At 36.6% G+C, this 23766-nt stretch overlaps 1 protein-coding gene across 1 annotated transcript; it reads left to right on the top strand.

Moving 5' to 3' along the window:
* The first annotated feature begins 3061 nt into the window (after window positions 1-3061).
* On the top strand, window positions 3062-4354 carry LOC127788132 (uncharacterized). Its single transcript, XM_052316243.1, has one exon. The coding sequence runs from the start codon at window positions 3062-3064 to the stop codon at window positions 4352-4354; it is 1293 nt and encodes a 430-aa protein (XP_052172203.1).
* The last annotated feature ends 19412 nt before the right edge of the window (window positions 4355-23766 follow it).

Here is a 23766-nt window from a genome sequence, read left to right as displayed (position 1 = left end):
TCGGCCGAGGGTTTTCTTCAAAAATCGAGAGAAATTCAGGGCATTCGGGCTTGAATCGAGGCACAAGGATAAGGGGCTTTTGTTCTTAGTGTTCTAAGGATTGATTCTGGAAATTTTGGGAGCGTTTGGTATAGATTTGGAGGGGTTTTGGAAGCTTGGCCGGAAAAATCGAACAGCCGCCGCCGCGACCTGCAATTGGGTTTTAAACCCACCTCCGGCCACTCTTTCCGATGAACAAGGGCACCATTGAGGTCGCCTTGAAGAGATCTACAAGCCCCTATAAGAATTTAGGGCGTTGGACGTCGCCGGAATCGGAGAAGACGACCGGAGAAGAAGACTGTGAGGCAGCGCATGACAGCCACTCGCAAGACCTCTGGGTGGCGCGTGAGGGCGCGTGAGGTATGTTTTTTCTTTGTTTTTAATTTCAGAATTTAGGTAAAATTATTTTAAGAATTATCATGAAAAAATATTTTGTGAAAATTGATGTTAGGTATTTTTAATGAATTTCCGAAGATAGAAAGGTTTGAAAAATAAATAAAAATAGAGAAATTATGGAAAAATAGAAATATTGATTCCAAAGGTCTTAAATGGTGAAATAGGAATCAATTGGGTCATTGGAAGAAGAATCACACAATTTTTGAGGTGTGGCACATTTTTCGAGGCGAAATCCGGACTTTTCTGAATTAAGGTGAGTGGTTTGATTTTAGCCTTATCTTGACTCGAAAATGTTTTTAAGTGCTTTTGGTGAGTTCTTGTGAGTAATTGTACGCTCCTAGACTTAGCTTATTTTACAAGGCATTTACTTACATTCGTTGTGTCGATATTCACTACATTGCATTAACTGTTTATTTTTAAAATATTGGTGCATGGCGTGTAAATTTTCATATCATGTGGGGTCAAGTCTAATTGCATCGTTGGGTCCATATGGGGTATGGGGTCTACTTGAGATTGGGACAAAATTAATCCAGGTGAACGGGTGTCACACTAGGGCACTCGAGGGAATAATGTTAAACCAAGTGAACGGGTGTCACGACGGTGCACCCGAGGGATTAACGTTGGACCAGGTGAACGTGTGCCACAGTGGGATATTCGAGGGATTAAGTATGTCAAGGTGATATCTCGAGTTAGACGTGTCTTGCATGTTGTCGTATAGTATGCCATGCTCGTATGTCTTTCATGCATTGTATAACTGTTTCATACCTTCACTTAGATGGTTTATCATCTAACATGGGTTATGCCCCTGGAACATTCAACGTTCCAGTCAGGGACTACAGCGAGGTCGAGGACATGACAGATGAGCCAGTGGTGTTTGTTTGATAGTTGTTGTTGATATATAAATTTGGAAGCATTGATGTTATATATCACTTGACGATGTTGTAATAATTAGTATTGATATTGTATACATATGACGGCATGGGAACATTTTGGTGTGTAACACGTGGTAGGCCACGTCACTTTGATTAATTAAGTATTCCGCTATGTTTATATTGTCTCGTTCGGTTAAGATTTGTTATTGTTAACTAAACAAGTAAGATTGGATCTCTCGGGGTTTATTATCTGCATGTGGAGACTATCCTTAAGATCATCGCGGGTGCCGGCTGTAGTTTTTCGACGGGTGTTTCATCTGCATGTGAAGATTGTGCTCACAGGCGCCGCGAGTATCGGATTTTTTTAAAAAAAAAACCCGGGAGTTTCCTTATAGTGACACGCCTGTATAGGGCGGGGTGTTACAATTGGTATCAGAGCCCTAGGTTAAAACCCTAGGATGATTAGGCTAGGTTATTGAACTTAGCACGGTTGGGTTTGTTAACTTAGAACAGGGATATGGATTCTAGGTGTCATATGAAAACATTAGGAAACACTTGTTTGAGGTCTCTAAGAAAATCTTTGTGTATTATTAGTAGAAAATGGTGGATCAAGTACTGCTGTCACATTGGGCAAATAGGATCGAAGCTCGAGGAAACCCGCAAAATGAGGACATGAATGTGTTTCTGCTTGCAATGGAGGAAATTATTGATGATGTGCCCCCTAGTTACCGACAGATGGTAGATTTATCAGAGTTTCAGATCGGATTTCTTATTGACCAGCTGGAGGGGGAATGGAAGACTTTTGCGCAATGGTTGTGGCAGGACTGGGAAGGCGACTCTCTACGTGAATTCTACGCAAGAATGCGGAACGAGCATCAGGATCTACTCGGGGACGCTATGGATGAGGAGGAACAGGCAGAGATTGCTACAAATCTCGCGAATGAGGTCATAGATATTAGCTCTGATGAGGAATCAGATGAGGAATCTCAGGAAGTCCAAGATGATGACGAAGGACCCCCGGTAGCATCCGACAGTGACGGGGACCACAAGGAGTCATGGATCTGGAGGCCGAAGAACTACTGAGCAGGGCCGAAGAGATAATTGTTGGACGAAGCGATATGTAAATATAATATAAAATAAAATAAGATGTTATGTCTATTCTCCTTTTCGGTTGTACTAAGTTGTTCTGTTTTGTGGGATATTATAAAGAAATAAAACTGTCCCCTTTGTATAGAAACAATCTTGTCTTGAGTATAATTTATTTCCGTGATTCACTTCAGATGGTGAATACACGAAGGCTACGGGACGCAGCTCATGACGTAAGTGGAAGAAGAGAAAGAAATAATCTCGAAGATCAGGATGATCGCAGGAATCACTTAGGAGGGAACAGAAGATACGTCAGGGAATCGAGCTCCAGTGAGGACCGATTTGAGCGAATGGAGCGATTTTTAGAAAATATGCTAACATACGTGAGTCAAGAGGAGCCTACGCGGCACACGACCACAGCTTTGGAGCGATACCGACATTTGAGACCCCCTGTGTTCAAAGGAAGGACGGGCGATGATCCTAGCTCAGCCGAGTATTGGCTGGAGCAGACCGAGAAACTACTTCAACATCTCTAATGCAGTGAAGAGGAGAAGGTGAGGTGTGCAACCTACACGCTGGAAGAAGAAGAAGGTCGGTGGTGGCAGTTTACCGAACGATCATTAATAAGGTCTCAACAGGAGCGTGAAGCTGAGAATGAGGATGCACCAATGTATACTTGGGCGGGATTCAAGGAGGAGTTTAACGCCAAGTATTTTTCCAAGAGTTGGAAGGAAGAAAGAATTTGGGAGTTTATGAGGCTCAAGCAGACGGGAGAGATGTCTGTGAGTCAATACGATAATCGGTTCATTCAACTGATTAAGTACGTACCCATGTACGAGACTGACGAGAGTCAGAAGGCACAAAAGTTTGTGTCAGGACTACAAGAACATCTCCAGCAAGTTTTAAGTGGATGGGACATTGAGACTTACAAAGAAGCATTGCACCGAGCTTTGACCATTGAGAGAAATCTGACACGAGCCAAGATCATCAAGACAGAGGAAGGAAGTAAGAGCGGTAAACCAGGTAGTCCGACGACTCAACCAAGGGATGACGGGAAGTGTCCTCGATGTAAGAGAAAACACCCTGGGAAGAGATGTGTCTTGCGGTGCTATGGATGCGGCGAAGAAGGTCACATTGGGAGAAATTGCCCAAAGATCAAAGCAATGCCCCAGGTTGGGAATCAGGGAAAGGTGGTGTGTTACAATTGTGGTCAACCAGGGCATATCTCGCGCGATTGCTCAAAAAGGCAGAAGATGGAACCACCAAGTGGGAGTGCACAAAATGTTCGTCCAGGCCGAGTGTACAATCTTACTTGTGAGGACGCTGAGGCCGATCCTGCAGTTATTGAAGGTACACTGTTCTTTTCGAATATTCCAGCTCATGCTTTAATTGATCCAGGTGCTACGCATTCATTCGTGTCGCATGCATCATTAGAAGGTTTAAAGTTAGAACCTAGGGAATTGGGTTATCAAATGGTAATAGCCACTCCCATGGGTTCAACTCTAAGAACTGCGGTAGGGTGCTGTGAGTGTATTTTTAGTATGGGATCGGAAAGTTTAGTGGTATTAGACATTCAAGATTTCGACATAATTATCGGTATGGATTTCCTATCGCTACATGAGGCTAAAATAGATTGTAAGAGTAAGACTGTGAGCTTACCCAAGCTTAACGGGGAATGGATTGTGTTCCAGGGTCAAAGTAGGAAGATTAAGAGAGAAAATGGCATGACTTTGCACACGTTGCAATCAGCCAAACCTGAATCAGGAAAGAAAAATCTCGAGTTGGAATCAGTGAGGGTCGTGAATGAGTATCCTGAGGTATTTCCCGAGGAATTACCAGGATTACCTCCCCAAAGAGAAATTGAATTTTCGATAGATCTTATACCAGGTACACAACCAATATCCATACCTCCGTACAAGATGGCCCCAACTGAGATGAGGGAATTGAAGGAGAAATTATAGGACTTGACCGACAAAGGATTTATCAGACCAAGTGTGTCTCCCTGGGGAGCTCCGATATTGTTCGTGAAAAAGAAAGATGGTACCTTACGTATGTGTACTGACTACCGACAGTTAAACAAGGTAACCATAAAGAATAAGTACCCTTTGCCTAGGATTGAAGAGTTGTTTGACCAACTCCAAGGAGCTAGAGTATTTTCTAAGATAGATCTTCGGTCTGGGTACTATCAAATGAAGATCAAACCAGAAGATGTACCCAAGACTGCATTTCGGTCACGGTATGGTCATTACGAATATCTAGTGATGCCGTTTGGATTGACCAATGCACCTACTGCATTTATGGATTTAATGAACCGAACGTTTAGACCATACCTGGACAAGTTTGTAATAGTGTTCATAGATGACATTTTGATATACTCTGCAAGTGAGAGTAATCATGAAAAACATTTAAGGATAGTCTTGCAGACTTTAAAGGACCACAAATTGTACGCCAAGTTCTCGAAATGTGAATTTTGGCTTACTCAAGTAGCATTTCTTGGACATATAATTTCTGCAGAAGGTATAGCTGTCGATCCAGCAAAGATAAAAGCAGTTCAAAAATGGCAAGCACCTAAGACCATTGGGGAGATCCGAAGTTTTCTTGGACTAGCTGGATACTACAGAAGGTTTGTAGAAGGATTTTCAAAGATATCTGCTCCACTTACTCGATTGACGCAGAAAGAAGTTAAATTTGAATGGGATGATAAATGTGAGCAAAGTTTTCAAGAACTTAAGGCACGACTAACTACGGCACCGATTTTAGCAATGCCAACGGAGTCAGGAAAGTTTGTGGTGTATAGTGATGCTTCGGGAATAGGGTTGGGATGTGTTCTAATGCAAGATGAGAAAGTAATCGCTTACGGATCTCGGCAACTGAAAAGACACGAGCAGAACTATCCAACTCACGACTTGGAATTAGCAGCTATAATTTATGCTTTGAAGTTGTGGAGACATTATCTCTACGGGGTACAATTTGAGATTTTTACGGATCATAAGAGTTTGAAGTACATATTTTCTCAAAAGGAGTTAAACATGAGACAAAGAAGATGGATGGAGTATTTGAAGGATTATGATTGTACCATCTCCTATCATCCAGGAAAGGCGAACATAGTTGCAGACGCTCTTAGCCGAAGAAGCTCCGAGATTGTGGCTAACATGATGATCGAGGAATTTAGCCACTTGACAGTAGGTGTTAAGCCTAAACCAATCAAGGGATATTTGGCAAATCTGACAATTCAACCTGATGTGGTGAATCAAATCAAATCAGCTCTTCAATCAGACACAAGAAGAAGTCAGTGGATAGACGAGAACGATCAAGTTAACCACCTGAATTCAGTTACCATGGTGGTATACTTCGATTTCAAGGAAGAACATACGTGCCAAGGGATCAGGGTCTAAGACAAGTTATCTTGGGAGAAGCTCATCGGGCAAGATACACAGTACATCCCGGATCAACAAAAATGTATAAGGATCTTAGGGAAATTTATTGGTGGCCAGGAATGAAAAAGGATGTGGCTCGGTACGTGGCACAATGTGATACTTGTCAACGTATCAAAATTGAGCATCAGCGTCCGGGAGGAAAGTTACAACCATTGGACATTCCCGAGTGGAAATGGGATCACGTCACTATGGATTTTGTGACCAACCTACCTCGAAGTCCCAAAGGAAACGATGCTATTTGGGTAATAGTGGATCGACTGACCAAGTCGGCACATTTCTTGCCTATTAAGATAGGGCAACCGACTCACGCTCTGGCTCAGCTGTACATTGAGGAAATAGTACGATTGCATGGAATACCTGCAAGTATAGTGTCAGATCGAGACCCATGATTTACGTCAAGATTTTGGGAAAGTTTCCACAAGTGTATGGGAACACAATTGAAGCTCAGACTGACGGACAGTCCGAGCGGACAATTCAAACGCTCGAGGACGCGTGCCGCGTATCACGAGTTAGAGGCCGGACGCTTGGACGGCTCAAATCCGCGAACGACTCGATAATCTAAAGGTTAGATTTATTTATTTGTTTGTGAATGATTTAATTTCGACGTTGATCCAATCGTCGGGATTGGGGTAAGTTCAAAATTTTTGAACTACGCTGTTTACCCCGTAGCGATCTTGCTTGACTTTCAGAAATGGCACAATGAGGTATCAATTGTGTAAAGACAATCTCACTTTGATAATGGAAAACACAAGAATAAAAAATAGAAAAACTTTTTCAATGAGGAATTTAAATATGTAAAACAACAGAGAAATAAAGGAACGCTTGAAAAGATAAAATGGAAAGACCACAAGTACATAAGAACACAAGGATTTATAGTGGTTCGACTTAACTAAGCCTAATCCACTACCTTAGCTCCTCACTAAGGATTTTCAAGAAAAACACTATAACTCTCCTATCACACCGGATAGGCTCTCTAGTATTAAGTTAGGAAGATACAAACCTCTTGCTTAAATAAGCAAGCCCTCTAGCAAACCTAAGTAATAAAACCTCCTACTTTGACAAGTAGGTCCTTTAGCTATACAAGCTAGGAACACAAGAAATGATACAAGAGATTAGTTTGCCCACTTAGTTACAATGTAATCAAGAATAAATACAAGGCTAAAAATTCTGCTTTGAAACAAATAAAATACAAGCCTTGACAGTAAGTGACTTTAAGGCACAATTGAAGCACAACGATTGATGAGCACTTGGGAGCTTGTAGATAGATTTCTTCGGTGGAACAAATTCTTCTTCTTGACTTGCATTTATAGAGGTTTGAAAGACAAAACTTGAAATCATCCCGTTGTAAGTAGAGACACCATCATGGAGGAAGGAATTTTGGCCATTAAAAGCTGTCTGCCATAGAGGCTGTTGACAGTTTATCTTCAGGCTGTCGACATTTTAATTCAAATTTAAACAACTGTCGATAGTTTAAAAAAGGCTGTTGACATTTTGACAAAACTGTTGACATTTAGAAACCAAGAGCATGAAAAATATCTGTTGATAGTTTAATGAAGACTGTCGACAGTTTGGGCTATAAAAATAAAAAAAACGGTCGACAGTTTATGAAATACTGTCGACATCTTTTCCCAAACAACAGATACTGTCGACATGATCTTTTAGAACTGTCAACATTTTCTATTTATGATTTAAAGGGACAATTTGATTTACAAGACTTCCTTTCTCCTTTTTCCTTTTCTTTGATTTCTTAACATGATATTAAGAAATTTGTTATGAATAAAATAAATTTGGAAAAACATATTTAAATGATGATTTTGATTCTTGAAAGATGATTTTTAGATTGACACCAAAACGACTAAATATATTTTGCCAAACAAATCATTCGATTTGATCATTAGGTCATTCGAATTGATCATCATCAAAACCTAAAGCAAAGAAGCAAATTATCAATCTCTCCCTTTTTGATGATGACAAAAACCATGTAAAAATCATTCTACCTATAATCTCCCCCTTTTTTTTGTAAAAAATCAAAAGATGTAAAGAAATAAAAATGCTCCCCCTTAAACTGAGAAAGAAGTTGAAAAGAAAGAAAATTTCAAATAAGTCCCCCTCAAGGAGACATCATCATACTTTGAGCATTCAACGAGTAAGCAACAAATATCCATAAGAGAAGTCAAAGCATCATGTATAGCAATTAACATTAATAAACCAAACTACATATATTATCCTTTCACCGTTTGATAGCTAAGATAAGTTTAGATAAAACCAAAAATAAAACATTACAACATAAAAAATATGTGTGAACATCATGGAAAACATTTAAGGCTCTTAAGGAAGCTGAGGTTGTGGTGATGATGAATCAGGTGGAGGCATGCGAGAAAGAATTGCTTCTAGTAGCTACATCATATGATTCATTTGAATAGCAGCGTTATCTTGTTTGGTCCTCATTTCCTTCATCTCATCTTCAAGAGTGTCACTTGGCTTTGAGGTAGGCCATGCCATGAACCATAGCATCATCTTGGGAGTGAGAGGATTCTCCTATATGAAGAGGCGGAGAAGCAAAAAGAGGATAAGGGATATCTTCATTTGGAAGAAGATCATCCTTACTAGATGGCTTTTGACGCTTCTTGGATTTTACCCATTAACTAGATTTAGTTTTGGTAAAAACGACACGCTTAAGAGATGATTCGCTAAGAATTTTTGAAGGGAGTACAGATATATGACGAACATTTCCTAGATTGTCAACTTTTGAGTCAATAATTTCACTAAGGAGCATGCCATATGGAAGGCATCTTTTCTTAGTGGTGAATGCACTTATCATTTCTCCTACGATGAGAGAACATAAATCAATTCTTTTTCAAGTCATGATGTGAAACATAGTCCAACAATCTTCTTTTGTGACTTCAGAAAAGTTGCCACTACGAGGAGAAATAATATGAACAACAATAAGATGGAGAAGGCGACCGATCACAGACAATTTTGTGGAAGCATTAATGAAGCAAGGTAAAGATTCATCTTCAAAAACGATTTTAGCGACTAAATCAAAGTTAAAATCATTAGAGTTATAAACTTCACCACCAGAGGGAATACCAATCTGATTATGAATAAAATTGGTATCGATGACATATGGAGTTCCACAAACATTTATTTTGAATTGATTGTGAGAAGGAATGCGATCAAATACATTAGATGCATTGCAATAGAGGGCTTTAACATCATCTTCGTAGACATTTCTATGAAGTGTAAGAAAAATTGTCCACCAAAAATTTTCTATGTTTGATGCATAGGGAAAACCAATATCGTTGAGGAATTCAAAAGTAAGAACCCGACCAAGAAGAACATCACAAGTGGAAAAGGAAGTAGAATACCTTTCTAAATTTCTAGAAATATGAACTACCCGTTGAACATCGGTGGGTTTGGTGGATTGGACATTGGCCGCGGCTTGAGGTCTCTTGGTTCTAGCCATTAGAGTCGAAAATTGATGAAGAATTAAGGGAATAATGGAGAAATCGAGTGAGTAGGAAGATAGAGGATAGAGAGAGTTAGAGACGAGAGAGAGAGAGAGAGAAAGAGAGAGAATTTTTGAATGAGAAGACCGGTGGTCGCTAAAAACCCTCGACAAAAACTGTCAACAGTATTATTGAGGATGTCGACAATTTTTGAAAATTGATTGACAGTTTTGATATAATTGTCTACAGTTTTCCTATAGTTCACACGATTTAAATTTTGCCTTGAAGTTCAGTCGATAATTTGAAACATACTGTTGACATTTTGCTAGAAACATGTCGACATTATGAGATAACATGTTGACAATTTCTTTAAAAAGGCTTTAAAAAAAATCAATTAATTAAGGATAATACACTTTTCATATCAAACATAATTTTAATCAATCACCATGCTAGGAAATGATCATTCCTAGTTCACTTCTAAAGATTTCAAATTTATTTTTATCCAAAGGTTTAGTAAAGATGTCGGCCACTTGATAGTTTGTATCAACAAACTCTAACTTTATATTTTCTCTTTGAACATGATCTCTAATAAAGTGATGTTTGACTTCAATGTGCTTAGTTCGAGCATGAAATACAAAATTTTTTGTAATACCCAAGACTTTTTTAAGCCATGGTTATTTAATAAATAAGAAATGTCCTAAGGAATCGCGAAAATTCAGGGCTAAAGCCTCTACTTTAAGGAAAATCGGGTAAAAACGTAATTTCTCCAAATATCATAAAAACATTTAAGGAGACGTTAAATGGTGAAATGAACCCCTTTTAAGGAGATTAAGGATTAAAATAAGAAGCTATGTGAACGATTAAAAACTCAAAACTTAGGGGGGGGGCAAAGTGTAAAAATACCAAACCTTGGGTCAAAGTGTAAATTGTCGAAAACCTTCAATGGGACTCGTTGGAGAAACCAAACAGACTGACCACTAGCTAGAGAAGCCATCATGAATCCTCAAGAATAGGCTTGAGGTTGCAGGACAGCTGGAAGAAAGAGATTGGTCAATTTCTCTTATAAAATCAAGTTCTTGGATAAGGATGAAGAAAACTCAAGAGTTTAAGGCATTACCGAGCAGTTTGAGTGAAAAATCCTATTCTTAAGAAGGTGAGGAGTATTCTGAAAGTGAGAGTGAGTGATTTCACTAAGAAATAAGGGAGAAAAAAAGGTGGCTGGAGCTGCAAGAGCACTCATCGGAAATTGGACGTGGGTCACCTGAAGCAACACGGTAAGTCCAATTTTAAGTTATAATCCTATAAAGGAAAGAAATAGGGAGGTATAGGATCAAACGGGGAGCAAAACAGAGTTAAAATGAGTGGGAAAATCCAAAAAAATAGAGAGCTCGTTGTTGTTGCGTCGGAGGCTGCTGAAGAAGACGATCGGTGCGTGCAACGCACGTGCCAGATCTTCCTGCGCGTACAGGTGCGTGAGAACTTCTCCTGACGGTGCGTGGGGGAGCGTGCAAGCTCCATTTTACCTGAAATTTTCTAGAAATGTGTATTAAATTATTTTCTACAATTCCATATAAAAACATTCGATATTTGGTTTCCGAAATTATACTCTTTATGCAAAAAACGCAACAAGTCACCGTGAATAGTACCCGAGCCAGTTTTCTGAAGTGAGTGACTCTTGTTTTATGAACTCCCGCATCCCTTGCATGTCGTATCTACATTTGGGTGGCTGGCATATCATTTATTTACCTTTGTATTGCATTTTTATTATACTTGGACATACATCACTACATTCATGGCTAGTGGCATTGAGATGGGTTGTATCATGTACGTGGTCTAGGACCACACCCTCCCAAGTCAGGGATGGCTATAGTTTTTTGATAACATGATGGCCTGCGGGGGTGATTGCAACGCCTTGGCGCCACTACCATCAAGTTACTCCACAACATTTTGCATAATACATTTGCACGCATTATAATAATGAGTTATCTCACTTGGATATTTGTATCTAATTTGGGTGTTTATACCTGTGACGCCACGTTCCCACTTACGGGTGCCACTCGTGAATAATTACCCGAATTGCCCACTTGCCCGGCCATTGGTGAAGGGCGGACCATATTTTAAGACGAAACGCCCTGGGTGAGAAATATGCTCGTCCTTCCCTTCCTTCAACCCCATGATTAACTAGCAGAATTGGGCTTTAACCAAACCGCATTTAGTTAAAAAGAAATCTCATGAAGATGCCCAATCGCCATATTCTTATTTAATTTATTTTTTCTTCTTTCCAAGAAGTTCACCAGGCTCCTTGAAATTCACAAGCTTGATCAATACATCGATTTTACCAATTTTGGAGGAAAAACTCATTATTTTCAATTTTTCAAAATTTCAGCATTTTTCTCCAAAATGCCCGAAAAATCTCGTTATTTTGAAAATTCCTCCGGGACCTAAAATCAATTAAGAATTACTCCAACAATCCCCAAATTTTTGGAATTTTAAAAAAGATTTGGCCGGTGGGGCCTAGCTGCGCATTGGCAGCACGCACTGGCCGCGGGTCCCGCGCCCGCATTCCTCGACGCGCTCGCGCCTGCGCGCACGGCCCAGGGCGCCCCCAGTGCCTACTGTTGCTGCCACTTGTTGCCATCACTACAAAAAAATTGATCTTTTGCGATGGTTTTTTTTGTGGTGGTTTTAAAAACTGCCGCAAAATACATTTTTTGCGACGATTTTTTTAACATTTTACGGTGGTTTCCCAAAACTGCCACAAAATTAAAAAATTAATTTAATAATTAAAAATTAAAATTAATTTTTTCGGTGATTTTTGAGAAATCGTCGCTAAATTCAGAAAATAATTAAATAATTAAAAATAAAAATATTTTAACATTTGCGGCGGTTTCGAAAAACCGCCGCAAAATTCATTAAAAAATTTAATTTAGCGGCGGTTTTTTGAAAACCATCGCTAAATTTAAAAAATAACTTAATAATTAATAATTAATATTAAATAACATTTGTGGCGATTTCAAAAAATCGCCGCTAAATTTAGAAAAAAAATTAAAAAATTTACAAATAAAAAAATTACCTCAAAATTTATTAAAAAAATTAATTTTAAGAAAATAAAAAAAATTAACAAAATTTTAATATATAAAGTTTTTTATAATTTTAAAAAAAATTAAAAAATATATAAAATCTTTGTTTTATTTTTTAATCAATTAATTTATTTAAAAGATAATCAATTAATTTATTTTTATTTTATTCCATTACTCTTTTAAAAAAATTAATTAATTTATTTTTTTCAATTTATAGTAAAGAATATAAATTATAAATTTGGAAAATAGTGGTTATATGTTAGTATATAATTTACATGAGTGAATATTTACTAACAAGGCTTCGCAACTCATCTTGTTTCATGCGCGCATGTGGTCAAGGGAGGTTTTGGGTTGGAGTCTGGGGAAGGGGAGAAGGATGCTGAAAATATATTTCCAGCATCCGCCACGTGGCCAAGTGGCCCCTGGGGGTGCCAGGTGCGCTTGCGCGTGCAAGCCCACACTGGTGGGCGGATAGGCGCGCAGCTTGGCCGCGCGCGTGAGGTTTCATAAATTCGAATTTTTTTGAATTTCAAAATTTTTTGAATTTTTGCGACGGTTTTAAAATCGTCTCTAAAATTCAATATTTTAGAATTTTTTTTTGCAGTGGTTTTGAAATCGCCGCTAAATATTTTAAAATCCGCCGTTAAATCACTTTTTTTGTGGCAGTTTTGAAACCGCCGCAAAAAATATGACTTAGCGGCGGTTATTCCAGTGGTTGCTGAAAACCGCCGCTAAATTTTTCACGACGGCTAATATAGCGGCGGTTTTCAAAACTGCCGCTAAATTACGTGAACCGCCGTAAAATGGAAAAAAATCGTCGTAAAATGCAAAAAAAATTGCCCTAAATGCTGATTTTTTTGTAGTGCATCTTCACTTCTTTCCTTTTTTTTTTTTTCTTAGGCTTTAAACCCCAAATTTTCCAGAAATTTCACCCGCAATAAATGCATTTAAAATATCCACTTTTCACATCCCAAAGCCTCTTTTCACAGACAAAAATCATATTCTCCAACCTCATGATTTATTATAATAAATTACATCCATGGTTCTAGGCCTTCACAAGCCATTTTCAACCATTAAATTTCATCAAATGGAGTACATACAAAAATATAGGCTTTCCTAAGCCATAAAGCCACAATTTAAATAACCACATGCTTAGGCTTCTTTAAGCCATAAATTTACAACAAAATAAATAAACACCATGAGCTTCCAATCACAAGCTTGCAACTCTTCCTTTTCTCTTTTGACATAAAAACAACCTACAAGGGGAGGATAAAACATCATGAGCCACAAAGCTCAATAAGGGTGCAATGAACTTAAGTATGAACAAAAACATAATATGTGATGCCAAATGCATGTATGTAACATGGTTAGGGCTTCCACATCCTCACAACCACCTTGGTTTGAGGCTTTAAACTACCCTACCCCACACAACCGCATGGCCATAGGTCCTTGAGCACAAACAACATGCCAATGCACACACTCAAAGTTTAAATACATACTTACAACTTGCAAAGCCACCATCCCATGGGGCTATCCCTTACCTCATTTCCCACTCTTCTCCTTAAGAGCTCCTTGATCAAGATGTAAAGAAGCTAAGCTATCATTAAAAGAAATGGAAGAAACTTACACACTAGCCTAAGGGAGAATACTTACATTCTTTTTTCTTCTTTCGTTTCCTTCTTCTCTTCATTATTTCCTTTCTTCTTCATTTCTTTCTCCAAATGGCACTACAAAAAAACTGGCATTTAGCGGCGGTTTTAAAATCGCCGCAAAATCAGTGATTTAGCGGCGGTTTTTTTAATTTTAGCGGCGGTTTTAAAAACCGCTGCTAAGATTAAAAAAAATTAAAATTTTACTCTCTCACCCGCCCGCGCCCACACGGTTGCCCACCCACCCAGCCACGTGGCCGCATATCCGCGCGCCACGTGGTGAGGCTGGAAATTAAATTTCCAGCCTCCCCCCTTCCCCAGTTTCGAACCCACAACCTCCCCTATGCCATTGCATGCTTGAAACCGCCTGATCTACCAACTTCCCTTGTTATATAATTACATATATAAATTATATACCACTATTTTTTAGAATTATATTTTATATTTTTTAATATAGAAAGAAAAACATTAATTAATTTATCATTTTTTAAAAGAATAAAGGAATAAATTAAAAATAAAAAAATTATATATATTTTAAAATTATTAAAATTTTGTTAAATTTATTTTTATTTTTATTTTTTTAAATTAAATTTTTAGTTAACTAGTGGTGAACCTGCGTGATATATGGGAGAGTTTAATTTAAAAATAAAAAAATAAATTTATTATTGTAAATAATTTTAACTAAATTGATGATTATATTTTTTTTAATCTTTAATCATATTGAAAAAATTTAAGTTTACTTAATTATTCACTATTCAATATGCTAATGGAGAACACTTTTAATTCAATATACTTATAAATTTTTTTTATTATATTATATTTATTTATAAATAAATATTATAAAATCTATAATATTTCCACTTAAAGACGTTCGTTATTTTCTATTTATTATATTATAATTATAAATATAAATTAAAACTCTTAAATATGAGTAAGAATAAGTTTTTTCAATAATAATAAAATTTTAAAAAAATGAATTTTGATTTCTTCTATAGTCTTAAAAATGTGATACCTTAAATATTAATTAGCATTGAAAAACTCTAATACTTGACAACCCTAATAATTGACATTTGGCAAAATACTTTATTTGATTATCATATTTTATTATTATATAAATATACATAGAATAAAGATATAAAAATAATATATTAAATAAATAGATACTTTTCTATGACTTAATTAATAGTTTAAGTTGTCTATTAATATTTCTCATAAAATTCATACAAATTTAATAGAAAACAATTAGCATTGAAAAACTTGTATATTTAAAATTTATTATTAATTTTACATAATTAGTATATATTATTTCGAAACAATTGAAAGATTTAAATTATTAATGCAAATTACAAAATGTAAATTATTAACGTAATAAGTATTAAATGCAAGTTTTGGGGGAAAAATTTATTACTACTTATTATTTCAAAGCAATTGAAAGATTTAAATTATTAATGCAAATTACAAAATACAAATTATTAATTGAATCAGTATTAATTGTAAATCATTAATGCAAGTTTTGGAGGAAAATTTCTTTTTTGAAGACTATCCTATTTTTATATATGTAAATATGCAAATTACAAAATGTAAATTATTAATGCAATAAGTACTAAACGCAAATCATTAATTTGGGGGAAAATTTTATTACTATTTATTATTTCAAAACAATTGAAAATTTTAAATTATTAATGCAAATTACAAAATAATGCAATAAGTATTATTTGTAAATCATTAATGCAAGTTTTGGGGGAAAATTTCTTTTTTGAAGACCATCCTACTTTTATATATATAAAGATGCAAATTACAAAATGTAAATTATTAATGCAATAAGTACAAAATGCAAATCATTAATTTGGGAGAAAATTTTATTACTATTTATTATTTCAAAATAATTGAAAATTTTAAATTATTAATGCAAATTACAAAATAAAAATTATTAATGCAATAAGTATTATTTGTAAATCATTAATGCAAGTTTTGGGGGGAAATTTCTTTTTTGAAAACTATCCTTCTTTTATATATATAAAGATGCAAATTACAAAATGTAAATTATTAATACAATAAGTATTATTTGTAAATCATTAATGCAAGTTTTGGGGGGAAATTTCTTTTTTGAAGACTATCCTACTTTTATATATATAAAGATGCAAATTACAAAATGTAAATTATTAATGCAATAAGTACTAAATGCAAATCATTAATTTGGGAGAAAATTTTATTACTATTTATTATTTCAAAACAATTGAAAATTTTAAATTATTAATGCAAATTACAAAACACAAATTATTAATACAATAAGTATTATTTGTAAATCATTAATGCAAGTTTTGGGGGGAAATTTCTTTTTTGAAAACTATCATTCTTTTATATATATAAAGATGCAAATTACAAAATGTAAATTATTAATGCAATAAGTATTAAATGTAAATCATTAATGCAAATTTTGGGGAAAAATTTTATTACTACTTATTATTTCAAAGCAATTGAAAATTTTAAATTATTAATGCAAATTATAAAATATAAATTATTAATACAATAAGTATTAATTGTAAATTATTAATGCAAGTTTTGGGGGAAAATTTCTTTTTTGAAAACTAAATTAAATATTTTAATGAATTTTGCGACGGTTTTGAAAAATCGCCGCAAATATTAATTTAATTTTAATTATAAATTATTTAATTATTTTTGAATTTAGCGACGGTTTTTTAGAAATTGCCGCTAAATTAATTTTTTTAATGAATTTTGCGGCGGTTTTGAAAACCGCCGTAAATATTAATTTAATTTTAATTTTAAATTATTTAATAATTTTTGAATTTAGCGGCGATTTTTCAGAAACCGCCGCTAAATTAAATTTTTTAATGAATTTTGCGGTGGTTTTGAAAACCGCCGCAAATATTAATTTAATTTTAATTTTAAATTATTTAATAATTTTTGAATTTAGCGGCGGTTTTTCATAAACCACCGCTAAATTACATTTTTTAATGAATTTTGCGACGGTTTTTAAAACCGTCGCAAATATTAATTTAATTTTAATTTTAAATTATTTAATAATTTTTGAATTTAGCGACGGTTTTTCAGAAACCACCGCTAAATTAAATTTTATTTTTTAATTATTTAATTATTTTCTAAATTTAGCGGCGGTTTTTTGAAAAAAAACCGTCGCAAAATGTAAAAAAAATCGCTGCTAAAATAGTATTTTGCGGCGGTTTGCAAATCGTCGCAAAATTTCATTTTTTGCGGCAGTTTTAGAAACCGCCGCTAAAAAACTGTCGCTAAAAATCAATTTTTTTGTAGTGTGGCCAAAGGAGGACAAGACTTCCTTACTTGCCATTATATACTAGTTATCCATATTTCAAGAATGAATCTAGGTCATTCACTAAAGTCTTGAAAGACATAATCACTTTCTTTTCCATTAAAGAAATTCTCTCCAATTTCACACTATTAATGGATGACTAATTTCTTTTATTTTTCATTTTCTTTTTAGGCAACAACATCATGGCTTGCATTTAATGCTTGAAAAACCATTAATTCACCAATTTGAATTTCATTTAAATGTTTATTCTTGCTTCACAAGATTATGCCATGTGTCACTAACCACCATCCCCCAATTTCTCATTTCTTTTTAGATTTTCTTCACTTTTCAAGAGAAGATCTCAACCTTCAATTTAAAGGACAATCCAAGTGCTTTGTTAAGATTTAATCCTAGCCTTCCATCCTTTTTAACTAATGACCTCCACCATTCAAAAATCAATTTTAAAGAGAGATTCCTTAATTGAGTTGGCAATCCATGCCAACTTGAAGGATTTTATCTCATCCATTAGATCACTTTTATTTTTCAAGAATAATCCTCCACCCTTGGATCATCTTGAATTTCCATTCCCTTTCACATTTAATTAAATCTCATATTTTTCAAGGCATTAATGGTGACCATTTACCATTTTCTTTTGGATTTTCTTTAATCCATATAAATCATGCCTCTCATTAAATGCTTGAAAGACTAATTAGCATTTCTTTTGCATTTAATTTAATCTCTCCATTTATACTTGAACAAGGCTTTGCCAAGTGTCATCCCTAGACACTAACCTTGGCTTCCAAGTTTCCATCTCATCCATCCATGTGGCATTTACCACATTTATTCACCAATTTAGGAAAAAATATTATTATTTTCTCAAACAATTGAATATCCACCATTTTTCCAATTATTCCACAATTAAATTCCTTCTTGGAATTTATTCCAAAATTATCAAAATACCCTTTGGGAATTATTAATCCCATATATCTCCACATAAATACAAAATTGGGATTTAATTCACTTACATCCCTAACTCCACATAAGAATTATTTCCAATTTATCAAAATACCCTTTTTATTGGACTTCACTATCCAAATTACCAAAATGCCCTTCTCATAGGGCACCAATATTTTCAAGGATCTAACACCTTCTCAAGGGCATTTTTGGAAGTTTTCTTACTTCCTTTTTCATTTTCATAACACTAGGATTACTGAGTGTTACAATACCCCTGAAACATTCAACGTTCTAGGTGCAACAGATGTTTCAGGTACCATCGGCTCAGGCAAGGACAAAGGAAAAGTAGTAATTTAACTCTATTTTAGTAGCTTTTGTAAAAATGGCTATTTAATTATGTAACGACCCGTTAGAGGGCCTAGTATTTATTTAGAATTAGTTAATTAATTATTGAAGCGATTAATTAAGAGGATTTGCCATTTAATTATTTAATGTGGCAATTTAGAGATTTAATTGAGAAAATAGCATTTAATTATATTTAATTATTGTGAAAATTAAATGCAAGGACGTGTTGGTCATATTAAGGATTGGATGTTAATATTCAATTAGTAAATAGAATTATTTTGATTAAGGGATTAATTAATCCCAGCCGTGAGGAGGATTCGGATTGAAAGACTCCTAGTTATATTAGGAGAGAGAGATGGCGTTAGGGTTTCTCTTAAGCATATGTATATATATAATAGTCATTAGCCATGTTGTCTTCGCGGGGTGAAGAACAACAGAGGGAAGAAGAAGCTTCAACAGCGAATTAAAGGCTTTGCGTTGGAGGCTTCTATTAGATCATTGGATCGATCAGAGAGTTTGAAAGGCAAGTTCTTCTCCGTGTAAACCTTTCTTACAGGATCGTATTTAGCATTCGATCATCAGTTTCAGCAACTCTTTGTTTAAGTTTCAGATTTATGTTACAGTTAGTGTATATATATATATATAGGCACGAGCAGTGAGTTCAAGTCTTGCATAGGAGGCTCTCGTGAGATCATTAAGTCGATCAAGAAGATCATAAGGCAAGTACCCTTCCCCTGTAATCCTTTCTTACAGGTCTTGATTGAGTGGGATATCAGATTTCCATGATTGAATCAGTTCCAGTGCATGTATATTCATATATGTGCGTTACAGTGAGTTATTTCAGTTCAGTGCATGTTTATATATGTATTTACATGCGTACAAGCGAGTACCAACCAGTTTATGTATATATTCCTTGCAATGTTTACATTAGTTATGATCAGTAAATCATCCCTCAAGTTGTTTATATATCAATTGGGATTGTTCTCCCAAGATTTCTTTTGGAATGGTGTAGTGAAGCTAAGTTTTGATTCAAGTTTTGATCTCTGTTATCGTAAGCAGTATATCTGATAAGAATCCAGTCATTCGAATAAGCCTTGAGTCATTCGAATGAGTTTCAAAGTATCCGAATAAGTTTCAGTGTTATCGTAGGCTTTTCCCCTATAATATTCCAGTCATTCGAATGAGTTTTTGGGTCATTCGAATGAGTCATGTGATTATCATATCATTCGTATGTATTTTTGAGGTTTTTGACTGTCATTCGAATGAGCCTTGTTGTCATTCGAATGAGCCCTTGAAGATGTGAGTAAGTTGTTGCTTTGTATAGCTTAGTATTCGAATGAGCCTTCTTGTCATTCGAATGACCTTCAAATTGATTCGAATAAGGTTACTGTTGCATTCGAATGAGTCGAGTTTTTCCAGTTCAAAAGTTGAAAATTTTCAAAATTCATTCGAATGAATTTGAGAGTCATTCAAATGAGTCCCAGATCAGATCCGAATAGCCTTGAAATATCATCAGTCATTCGAATGAGCCTTCTGTCATTCGAATGAGTCTCTGTCATTCGAATGAGTTTTCTGCCATTCGAATGAGCTTACTGAAATCCATTTTTTTCATTCGAATGAGCTGTTTTATCATTCAAATTTCCTCCTTAGACTTTCTCAATCATCCAAATAGTATCAAATGGCATCCAAATGGCTTCCAATAAATTCTTGATTCAAGTATTAAATTTAATTTAAATATTCAATTATTCAGATATTGAATTTTTATGCCAAGATATGACAAAATCCAATATGCCATGCCTATATTGAGAAATTCCAGAATATTTGAATCTCAATATTTCTAGTAAAAATCATATACCATGTTTAGCAGTTCATTATGACATGGTCAGCATTATTTTGTGAGATTATGTGCATACACATTGTATGAGCATTGAGCATGACTTATGTGGAGCACTACATATCGTGTGCTAGCATTTATATGAGCATTGCATTATGCGCGCCAGGCGGCTTGTCCGCGGGGATCCCACTAGTATCAGTACAATTATATCTCAGTTATGAGATGCTCGCCTGATGTCGACCAGGGAGCTAGGGGCATTTGCCCAAAGTATGTGCTTACAGTTTTTATGTTTGCAGGACTCAGATCAGTCAGGTATGTGTTACAGTTATGTGGGCCTATGGGCCAAAGTTGCATACCTGCATTTAGTTTACAGATTATGTGCATTTCATCTTATAAATGCCATCCAGTGATTATTATATCTCTCAGTACAAGTTCAGTAAGTATTTTTATCAGTATCGATATTCTTCGATTCAGCTTCAGTTATTCTTTCCAGTTTATTACTTGCTGAGCTTTGTAGCTCACCTTGTACTCTTCACCATTCCAGGTCCTAGTGGGGGAGTACCAGACGTGGGGCCTAGCAGCAGTGTCCAGTAGTGTGTGTACGTGGAGCCGCTCAAGACCAAAGATGTCTGGGAGTTATTAGTTGTTAGTTAGTGCTTGATCAGTTTAGATTCATTTTAATTTCCAATTTAGGGAATTTCCCTTAGATGCAATTATGATTTCAGTTTTTGATGACTCAGAGTCTTGTTACAGTTAATTGATATATACAGTATTGGTATCAGAATTCAGTTATCAGTTGGTTTATTTTATTATCCCCAGTAACACCTCTTCTCGGGCAGTTCTAGGAGAGGGGGTGTTACAGTATTGGTATCAGAGCAGTGTTTTGAGGAGTCTCCAGTACACACATAGGATGTTGGGTAGAGTTAGGACTTGTGTCCGTCAGTTAGATACGTTAACCCAATTTACAGTATTCTAACCCTAAGTGGTGATACAGGAAGATGAGTAATCAAAGAGGACGACCCCGTACTCGCAGCCAGGCTACTTCTACGCCAGGCGAGGTTCCAGTTCCCACACCAGGCTCACCAGGGGATTCTGGCAGTGACTTACGACAGGGTATGGCCGAGATGCGAGGCATGTTGGCAGGCTTGATGAGGGTAGTTGATACCCTAGTGACGAATCAGGTGAGGCAACCGCAAGTACACCAAGAAGCAGGAGGTAATGGAGGCGAACCGCTAGTCGCCCCAACAACTCCAGTTGTAGCGGCAGACACTGGGAGTCAATTATTGAAGGACTTCATGGCGTTCCGACCACCAGCATTTCATGGAGGTACAGATGCAGCAACAGCGGAGAATTGGATGCTGTCAATAGAGAAGCATCTCCGATCTATTGGTTGTGCGGACGACCGACGAGTTCGACTTAGCACGTTCATGTTCAGAGGCGATGCCGAGAGATGGTGGGAGACTGCCCGCCAGAGGTTTGGTGATCGAGAACCCACATGGGTTGAGTTTCAACAAGTGTTCAACGACGCTTATTGCCCAGCATGGGTCAAGGAGCAGAAAGTTTATGAATTCGTGGAGTTGGTACAAGGTACTAATACGGTGGCTCAGTACGAGGCGGAGTTTATAGCATTGTCACGATACGCTCCAAAGTTGGTGTCCAGTGAAGCAAAGAAAGCCGCCAAATTTCAGAGAGGATTGCGTGCGGATATCCGACATGCTTTTGGAGGAGCTCTAAGCGTGGATTATGCCACGGTGGTCCAGCGAGCATATGCTATCGAGCGAGATCGCAACGAATGGAGAGCAACACAAGCAGCCAAGAAGGGCACAAGTACATCTCAGGGTTCGTCCAACAATAATAAGAAGAGGAAGTGGACAGCCGGACAAGGAAATAAAACAGAGAATAATCCACAATGTGGTCAGTGTGGAAGGAAGCACGGAGGACCGTGCCTAGCTGGGAAGAACGTTTGTTTCAAGTGTGGACAAGAAGGGCATAGAAAGAAAGATTGCCCGAGGAATCAAGCGGCACTCCCCGCACCAGAGGTCACTTGTTTCAGGTGCGGACAAAAAGGACACACAGCCAATCGGTGTACTCAACCACCCCAAAATAGAGGTCAGCAGGCTAATCAGAGGCCACCAGCAGCTAGAGGGCCAGGAGCGGCACCTATACCAGCACTACCAGTAGCTCAGCATCCACCGCCCGCAGATAGACAGGTGCAGGGTAGAGTTTATGCCCTTACCACAGCTGAGGCAGAGCAGGGCGACGGGACTATCCAAGGTATTCTATCCCTATATGGTCATGATGTGCGTGCATTATTTGATACTGGTTCTACACATTCTTTTATTGCACTGCGCACAGTATGTTATGTTCCCCACTCCCGGATTTCTTTGCCGTACCACTTGATTGTGTCTACGCCGGGAGATAAGATTATGATAGCTAGAGAAATGTTTGAGAATTGTGAGATCGAGGTCCATGATAAGAAGCTATTGGGGGATTTGGTAATTCTCGATGTTAAAGATTTTGATTTGATCCTTGGCATGGATTGGCTATCACGACATTATGCAAGAGTCGATTGTCGGCGAAAGATTATTGATTTTGAACTACCTCAACAGCCGATTCTTATTTATAGAGGAGTCAAGCCTATGTCTACGATTCCTATGATCTCAGTGATGAAAGTTGAAAAGCTAATGCGTGATGGATGCGAGGCTTATCTAGCCTTTGTAACCACTGACGAAGGAAGCAAGAAGAATTTAACCGAGGTACCAGTAGTACGAGATTTCCAAGAAGTTTTCCCAGATGAGCTACCAGGATTACCTCCTCGGAGAGGATCGGAGTTTACTATCGATTTATTGCCTGGTACGCAGCCTATCTCTAAGGCTCCATATCGGATGGCACCTAATGAGCTAAAGGAGTTGAAGGCCCAATTAAAAGAATTAATAGAGAAGGGATTTATCCGACCCAGTTCATCCCCGTGGGGTGCACCAGTATTGTTCGTGAGGAAGAAAGATGGATCTTTGAGATTATGTATTGACTATCGTCAATTGAACCAGGTGACAGTGAAGAATAAATATCCCTTACCTCGAGTGGATGACTTGTTAGATCAATTGCGAGGAGCTAAGGTATTCTCGAAGATAGATTTGAGATCGGGATACCATCAGGTGCGAGTTAGAGACGATGATATTCAGAAGACTACTTTTAGGACTCGCTATGGACACTACGAGTTTGTGGTGATGCCATTTGGGTTGACGAATGCCCCAGCTGTTTTCATGGATTTGATGAATCGAGTTCTACATAAGTACCTAGATCGATTCATTATTGTCTTCATCGACGATATCCTAGTTT

Source organism: Diospyros lotus, chromosome 13 (assembly GCF_014633365.1).
Source record: "Diospyros lotus cultivar Yz01 chromosome 13, ASM1463336v1, whole genome shotgun sequence".
Taxonomy (NCBI): Eukaryota; Viridiplantae; Streptophyta; class Magnoliopsida; order Ericales; family Ebenaceae; genus Diospyros; species Diospyros lotus.
The sequence above is the reverse complement of the archived record's forward strand: the minus strand, read 5'-3'. Positions and strand labels throughout refer to the sequence as shown.

Excerpts from the sequence above, each read along its gene's own strand:
- LOC127788132 (XM_052316243.1), top strand. The coding sequence starts at position 3,062 with ATGTATACTTGGGCGGGATTCAAGGAGGAGTTTAACGCCAAGTATTTT.